Source organism: Budorcas taxicolor, chromosome 11 (assembly GCF_023091745.1).
Source record: "Budorcas taxicolor isolate Tak-1 chromosome 11, Takin1.1, whole genome shotgun sequence".
Taxonomy (NCBI): Eukaryota; Metazoa; Chordata; class Mammalia; order Artiodactyla; family Bovidae; genus Budorcas; species Budorcas taxicolor.
In genome coordinates this window covers 31,028,071-31,036,960 of record NC_068920.1, presented here as the reverse complement: position 1 = coordinate 31,036,960, position 8,890 = coordinate 31,028,071, and the positions used below count along the sequence as shown (strand labels likewise).

The following is an 8,890-nucleotide window of genomic DNA, read 5'->3' as shown; positions in this document are numbered from 1 at the left end:
TATGGACATTTTTTGGCGAAGTAATGTCTGTGCTTTTTCATATGCTGTCTTGGTTTGTCATAGCTTTTCTTCCAAGGAGCAAGCATCTTTTAATTTCATAGCTGCAGTCACCACCTGCAGTGATTTTGGAGCCCAAGAAAATTAAGTCTTTCACTGTTTCCTTTGTTTCCTCATCTATTGGCCATGAACTGATGTGACCAGATGTCATGATCTTTGTTTTCTGAATGTTGAGTTTTAAGCCAGCTTTTTCACTATCCTCTTTCACCTTCATCAAGAGACTCTTTACTCTTGATTTGATCCGCTCCATGCATTTCTGGTGAACTGCTCATTAGGAAACTTCACCTCTTTGGCAACAGGAGTGGTCATATGAACAAAACAGGTAAATTAGTCTTTCTATCCCAAAGGAAAATCTGAGAGTAGTCAAGATAATCTTATTAAAATTGATATATGATACAATATATATAAACATATATGGTACAAAAAATTTTTCCTTCCAGTAGAATGACAACTGCGCTAGTTTCCCATCATTGCTATGACATATTGCCAAATACTTAATGGCTTAAAATAACACAAATGCTTAGTACCTTAAAGTTCTGGAGATGAGGAGACTAAAATAGGTCAACAGGGCTGTGTCCTTCTGCAGACATTAGGAGAGAATCTATTTACTGGTCTTTTCCAACCTCTAGAGGCCACCTATAATCCTTTTCTCCATCTTCAAAGTCAGAAGCATAGTATCCTGTCTCCTCCCTACCTCCTGCCTCCTCTTATAAGAATCTTTGTGATTATGTGGGCCCACTTGGGTAATTCAGGTTAATCTCCCCATCTCAATTTGCTTAATTTATTTTTATCTGTAAAAGTTCTTATACTATGAAAGACAATGTATAATCATGGGTTCCAGGGACTGGGATGTGAACAATTTGAGAAAAGAGAACAATGAGGCATTATTCACATACCAAATTAAGTAATAAGTGTACAAGAAATGATGTAACTTTTTCTTTTTATTGAAATATAGTTGATATGGACATGAGTCTGAGCAGATTCCAGGGAACAGTGAGAAACAGGGAAGCTTGGCATGCTGCAGTCCATGGGATCGCAAACAGTTGGACACAACTGAGCAGCTGAACAATTATGTTCATTTCAGGTGTACTATATGTAGTGACTTGTCATTTGCAGGCACCATGAAATGATCACCACAATAAGTCTAGTAACCGTCTGTCCCCATGCAATATTATGGGGAACTGACAATATTCCTTATGTTGTATACTACATTCCCAAGACTTACTTATTTTCTAAATGAAAATTTGTATGTTTTAATCCCATTTCATATTTTACACCCCCTCTGGAAACCATGTACTTGTTCTCTGTATCTATGAGTATGTTTGTTTTGTTTTATTTGCTTGCTTGCTTTATTTTTTATATTCTATACATAACTGAGATTATATGGTATTTATCTTTCTCTTTTTTATTTCACTTAAAATAATATCATGTAGATCTATTCATGTTGAAGTAAATGGCAGATTTCATACTTCTTTATGGCTGAGTAATATTCCATTACTGAGCATATGCGCATGCTCAGTCACTCAGTCTTTTCTGACTCTTTGTGATCCCATGGACTGTAGCCCCCCAGGTTCCTCTGTCTATGTAATTTTCCAGGCAAGAAATACTGGAATGAGTTTCCATGTCCTACTCCAGGAGATCTTCCCAATTCAGGGATCAAACTCACATCTCTTCCATCTCTTGCATTGGCAGGTGGATTTTTACCACTGAGCCACCTGGGAAGCCATATATATATGTCTTCTTTATTCCTCTATTGATGAACACTTAGATTGATTCCATATCTTGGCTATTAGTAATGCCACAATGAACTTTGGTGTCCCTATATTGTTTCAAATTAGCGGTTTTATCTTCTTCTGGTAAATACCCAAAATAGAAATTGCTGGATCATATGGTAGTTCTTTGCCAGCAAAGGTCCATCTAGTCAAAGGTTATAGTTTTTCCAGTAGTCATGCATGGATGTGAGAGTTGGACCATAAAGAAGGCTGGGCACTGAAGAACTGAAGCTTCCGAACCGTGGTGTTGGAGAAGACTCTTGAGAGTCCCTTGGACTGCAAGGAGATCAAACTAGTCAAATCTAAAGGAAATCAACCCTGAATACTGAATACTCATTCGAAGGACTGAGGCTGAAGCTGAGGCTCCAATACTTTGGCCACCTGATTTGAAGAAGTGACTCATTAGAAAAGACCCTGATGCTGGGCAAGATTGAAGGCAGGAGGAGAAGGGGATGACAGAGGATGAAATGGTTGGATGGCATCATCAACTCGATGGACATGAGTTTGAGCAAGCTCCGGGGGTTGATGATGGACAAGGATGCCTGTTGTGCTGCAATCCATGGGGTTTCAAAGAGTCAGACATGACTGAGGGACTGAACTGAACTGAACTGATGGTACTTCTATTTTTAATTTTGTGAGGAACCTCCACATTCTGTTTTCCATAGTGACTGCATCAATTTACAATCTCTGCAACAGTACACAAATGTTCCCTTTTCTGCACAAGAATAAATGAACTTTAAAAATCACCATTTTGTGCAAAATAACAATCACTGTTTCTTGGAAGAATTAATAAAGGATGCTTGATAATAAGACCAGTAGGTGATGGCTTCAGGCTCTCAGAGAGTCCTGCAAACCTAAGCTTCCTGACCACCTGAGTGACAGTCGCCTCCAGTAGTCACAAGTAGCTCAGTGACCCCAGAAGTTTCCCTTGGCTAGAGGAAGCTTCATTTGCTCCAAGATCCTAAAGAGGTCCTGTGAAACCAGGCTCCCAATCAAGCAGGTCACCAACCAACACCCATGGCATCAAGTTCATTCAGCTCCCACGACCATATCAAGTATCTTTTCTTACCAGAAACATAAGAAATTAGATGTCAATTACAGGATGACAATTGGAAAATTACAAGCAAATGGAAACTAAACAACACACTCCTGAACAACCATTGGTCAAAAAAAAGGGGGGGAGGAAATCAAAAAATATCTTAAGACAAATGAAGATGGAAATACTAAATACCAAAACTTGCAAGATGCAGTAAAAGCAATTCTAATAGGCAAGTTTATAAAGATAAAAAGAAAAAAATTACAAAAAGCAATCTATCTTTATCTCGATTAACTAGAAAAAGAAATAAACTAAGCCCAAAGTTAGAAACAAGAAAGAAAATAATGAAGAGCAGAAATAAATGATAGAGAAAAGCAATAGAAAAGACCAACAAAACTAAGAGTTGGTTTATTTGAAAGATAAACCTGAGAAACCTTTAGCAAGATTAGCACAGAAAAACAGAGAGAGCAGCTTTATTCACAATAGTTAAGACATGGAAACAACCTAAAAATCTATCAAAAGATGAATGGATAAATAATATTTTACATACAGTGAAATATCCTTCAACCTTGAGAAAGAAGAAAATCTTGCCTTGTGCAAAAATATAGATAAAACTTGAGGGCGTTATGCTAAGTAAAATAAATTAGAAAGACAAACAAAAGTACTGTATGTTTTCACTTTTATGTGAAATTTAAAAAAAGAAAAAGAGGCAAACAGAAAAATAGCTAGTAAAAGGACGGTTACTAGGGGCTGAGATTGGGAGAAACAGAAAATGTTGGTTAAAGAGTACAAATTCTCAGCACTAAAATACTTTCTGGGGATTTAATTTACACATGGTGACTATAACAATATGTGCATGTTAAGTCGCTTCAGTCTTTGCGACTCCAGGGACTGTAGCCCACCAGGCTCCTCTGTCTGTGGAATTCTCCAGGCAAGAAAACTGGAGTGGGGAACCATGCCCTTCTCCAGGGGATCTTCTCCATCCAGTAATCAAACACTAGTCTAAGTTTCCTGCATTGCCAGGCAGGTTCTTTACCACTAGTGCCACCTACTGTATTATATACTTCAAATTTACTAAAAGAGTATATCTTAAATATTCTCACTACAAAAAAATAAATAAATGTATAGTAAATGGGAGAACAGATGGGTTAACTAGTTTTAGGTAAATATCTGCAATATATACATGTATAAATCATCAGAATGTACACCTGAAGCTTGAACATGTTGTATGTCAATGATACCTCAATAAAGCCAGAGGAAAATAAAATATAAATAAATAAAAATTATGGATGAAAATTAAAGGAAATTGGAATTCCACCTAATTTTGACCTTCTCCCCACCAGGTTCTTGTGAATTACCAAATAAACATAGTAACTTTATGGTAAAGAAGCCTAAAAGACACCGTGTTATCCAAGTGTTCAAAGTTCATATCATCAGTAATAGAATAAGTAAATACCAGGTTCCTTCTAATAAGATGCAGCTGGGGTGGACACAATATCAGTTTTGTGGAGTCTCATTGTCAAAAAGGAAAATTCTAATTCTGCATACACACTAGGCAAATATAAATTGAAAAACATTGTATAAAATAAATGTCCTATACTCTTCAGAAATATTTAGCTATTAAATGCAAAGAAAAACTGAAAAATGGTTTCAGATTAAAGGACACTAAGAGACATAACACCTAAATCTAATTTGTTATCCTGAATTAGATCTTCACTTTAGGAAATACTCTCAGGAACAGTCAGGGATGGGTGTGCATATACACTATTTCAGAAAAATATTTAAATTCATATTAACATTATATAATTATAGACAGAATGGCAAAGCATCCATGGTAAAACATTAACCCTATGAAATCTGGTGGAGGTCTAAATCTGTACTATTTTCTTTTCTGTAAGTTTTATTGCTGTTGAATTGTAATTCGAATGTGGTGTATTTGTATTTGAAACTTTATTATGCTTGAAACCACTTGATGTTGTCATAGCATATGATAACCAGTGACCTTTCAGCTTCATATTTGTAAAAAGAATACAATGTATGGCAATGAGGCTAATAAAATAGTAGAGAATGAGTGAATCTTAACTGGAAGCTAGAGCTAGTTTCTATTACTGATGGCATATTCGTGACAATATGCCTGCACTGCTGAGATACACTAAGAACAAATAATTGAGGATGTGTTCAGGGAATATGCTGCACTGGAATCAGTATGAGAAGTGGGCAAAGATTGGGAGATATTGTCCTGAAGAGGAGGAATCTTTCTTTAAGATAAAAGAAGATGATTCTTCAGCACATTTAGCTTCCATTTTTACCAGGGAAAATGCTTTCATCGTCAGTTCTTCAGTAAAGTTGCCTGTGACCCAAATTCACGTGGGCTGTGTAAATGTCAATTTACCAAATATTGGTTGGAGGCTTAGGGTTGGCAATGATAGAGTCTCAGATCTCCTAGCTGTTGTTGACCATAACAAGAGAACTCAGGTAAAAATCTATTGTCATTACCTGATTTGTCATATACAAGTTGCTTAAGCTTAGGTAAGTCTCATATCTACTCTTCAGTTTTCTCATCTAGAAAGTGAGAAAAAAAAAACAAAAAACACTTATATCCTGCCTGTGATAAAAAAAAAAATTTCCATGTAAGAAGTATGAAAATACAAGCAACAAAAATAATAGCTTTTTGAAAGTAATCTTTATTTTAGATTACAAATAAATATTAGAGCAACATGGCTAGGATTCAAAGTCATAAACACTAAATTTATACATTTCAAGAAAAATAGTTTACACGTACAAAAAGATATTTCTTTGTTTTTCAAGCATAAAAGGAATAGAAGAAATGGGAAATTTCAAAGCTTTTTCAAGTTAGATAGTGAGATACTCTGGTACCGTATCAGGTATACCAAACAATAAGAATTCCATAAGTACAAGGTGGTTCAAAGAACTGAACTATGTCTTTTAAATTCTTAAAAGATTTTTTTTCTGTGATAGTTCTTTTGTGTGGCCCCAATGATTTACTAAAAGTTATTTTATAGACATGATTCTTGGTTCTTCATTTCTTGGAAAGTAGTTTAAGGACAAATGTATATACCCCCTAGTATTGTTTATGGCTAGTTAGAGAAAAAACTCACAGACACACAAAGGCAAAGACATCAGAATCAACGTACATGAGAGCCACTCAAGAAACTGAAAGGAAGATGTGGGATGTTTTTCTTTTTAATAATTTAGGGGAAAGGGCTTGAATCAATCATATCTAAACTAAACTTTAGAGGCGCCCAAAACTAAAACTAGTCTTTCATTTGGAGAAGGCAATGGTAACCCATTCCAGTACTCTTACCTGGAAAATCCCATGGACGGAGGAGACTGGTGGGCTGCAGTCCATGGGGTCGTGAAGAGTCGGACATGACTGAGTGACTTCACTTTCACTTTTCACTTTCCTGCATTGGAGAACGAAATGGCAATCCACTCCAGTGTTCTTGCCTGGAGAATCCTAGGGACAGGGGAGCTTGGTGGGCTGCCATCTATGGGGTTGCACAGAGTCGGACATGACTGAAGCGACTTAGCAGCAGCAAAACTAAAACAGACATTTAAGAACCATACAAAACTCAGGTGTTGCCAAGATTTTACTTTATTCCTTATTCCATTTTTTAGCTCAATATGGTGCAGTTTGAAGTGTTATATACATAGTACACTTATTTCAGATGGAGATGGTATCAATAATATAGGAAACAACACTATTACTTAAATTAAATGTGCATTTATTTATTTATTTGAAAAATACATGCTAATTTTCATAAGAACTTTCTAACCACAAATAATCAAATCAGATGGAGCTTAAAAAAGAAAAAAACTGCCATTTTCATAAAGCTTTTATCATAAAATTTTTCCCATATATTTTCAAGTAATTCCTTCAAATACCCATTGGATTCATCAATACATTTTTCAGAGTCTAGCACTTGGTCACTTTGGATATTATTTACTGCTTCTTGGGTTATGCAGATGCTACAAACACTTATTTCACCTAACAATACCTAGCCTATGATGACCATTACTTTATGAGCTGTATAGCACAGCTTTAAACTTATTTCCACTTCCTTTCCACTTCTCACTGACTTGAAAAAAAGAGAAATAGGAAATGCTTACTTCTGTTGCATAACTGAGAGCACTTCTTGTTACAACTCATGCAAGTCACTTTGTTGCTAGTGATAATGAGATATTATAGAATGCAGACCAAAACTCCTCTCAATATTAACTAGCATTCAAAAAAAGAATAACAATGTTGGAGAAAATATTTAAAGTGTTTCAAAATGTCTTTCATTAGACCAAAGATGGAAGACAAATTGTATAACAATTCTGCCTACAAAGCAAGAAATTAAACAACATATTCTAGGTTTTTGTAAAGGAATTTTATCTGAATTTTATCAATTTTTATAATAAATTCTATGCTTCATTTTCAATTAAGAAAATTATACTTTTATTAGGTTTGTGCACTAAAAACTTAATATTCATGTTTGGTCCATTTTTACATGGCTGTCATTACCACTAAAGAATGATTAGTATTTAGACAGACTGTGTCTAATTCATATCTATTACCACGAACTTTGTGACCTTGTGAGTGTACACACTCATTAAGTGCTAACTGAGTGAATGAAAGAAAGACTGATGAGTGGATGACTGGAAAAACCATTGGTGAAGAGATATTCCATTTTACCATTCATGTCACCAGTATAACAGACATCCTCACCCCATTAATCTCTTTACAGCCCCTCTTACATCTTTGTTTCTGAGGGTGTAGATTAGAGGGTTGAGGCTAGGTGTGACAACAGTATAAAAGAGGGCAATGAACTTGCCTTGATCTTGAGAATTTCCTGATGGTGGCTGGAGGTATATGCACATGACTGGGATGTAAAAGAGGGATACGACCATAAGATGGGTGCCACACGTCCCAAAGACTTTCTGGAGTCCACTTGTTGACTGCATCCTCAGCACTGCCCAGGCAATGGCACCATAGGAGCTGAGAATGAGGATGAGAGGTACCAGAACAAAAATGGAGCTCGTGACCATGAGGGACAGCTCATTAACACGGGTATCAGCACATGACAGTCGAAGCAGTGCTGGAACTTCACAGAAGAAATGGTCCACTTGGCGATGACCACACAGGGGTACCAAAAATGTAAAGAAGGAATGAAGTGCTGAGTTGGTAAAGCCACTTACCCAACAAGCCACAGCCAACAGGTGGCAGAAACGAGGGTGCATGAGGACAGTATAATGCAAGGGTCTACACACAGCAGCATAACGGTCATAGGACATCACCATCAGTAGCACACATTCTGTGCATCCCAATGCAAGGACAAAATAAAGTTGAATCATGCAACCAGTGTAAGAGATGGTTTTTCCTGGACCCCAGAGGTTGACCAGCAACTGAGGGATGAAGCTGGTGGTGTAGCAGAGATCCAGAAAAGAGAGGTTTGAGAGGAAGAAGTACATGGGAGTGTGGAGATGGGAATCCAGGTATGACAAGATAATGATGAACAGGTTGCCTGTCAGTGTCATCAGGTAGAACACCAAGACAACCACAGAAAGAACTACTTCCAGATGAGGCCAATTAGAAAAACCCAGTAGAACAAAGTAGCCTTCAGAGGTTGCATTCATTTTTTTCATGGTCGTTCATTACTTGTTATCTGAGGCAAGTATCATATATACACTAGAAATGTAAAGAAATACTGCAAGAGCAAAAAAAAAAATCACATCAGAGCCACCTGTAGTTACCTCTTTGGGGTCTTTTAATTGCTTGTGTTTTATAAGTGCAACTCCTGAAAAAGATATTAGCAGTAGACAAATACTTGAATTTCAGCAGGCACGTTAAAAACAGTTGGCCTCACACTTGTAAGTCTGATTCAGGCTTTAAAACTCTGTCTACAGCTCAGAAACCATGGAGGATAATCAGCACATTGCCTAAAAGAAACTGTGTAATTAAACATAAGATTTATTATAAAGAATTATTGAGCTATAAAAGGAGAGGAACTATTTAAAAAAA

General features: G+C 36.5%; 1 protein-coding gene across 1 annotated transcript; it reads right to left on the bottom strand.

Annotated features, from left to right (window-relative positions):
• Nucleotides 1-7,593: 7,593 nt before the first annotated feature.
• LOC128056033 (olfactory receptor 2J3-like) lies at nucleotides 7,594-8,514 on the bottom strand. Its single transcript, XM_052648683.1, has one exon. The coding sequence runs from the start codon at nucleotides 8,512-8,514 to the stop codon at nucleotides 7,594-7,596; it is 921 nt and encodes a 306-aa protein (XP_052504643.1).
• Between the last annotated feature and the right edge of the window lie 376 nt (nucleotides 8,515-8,890).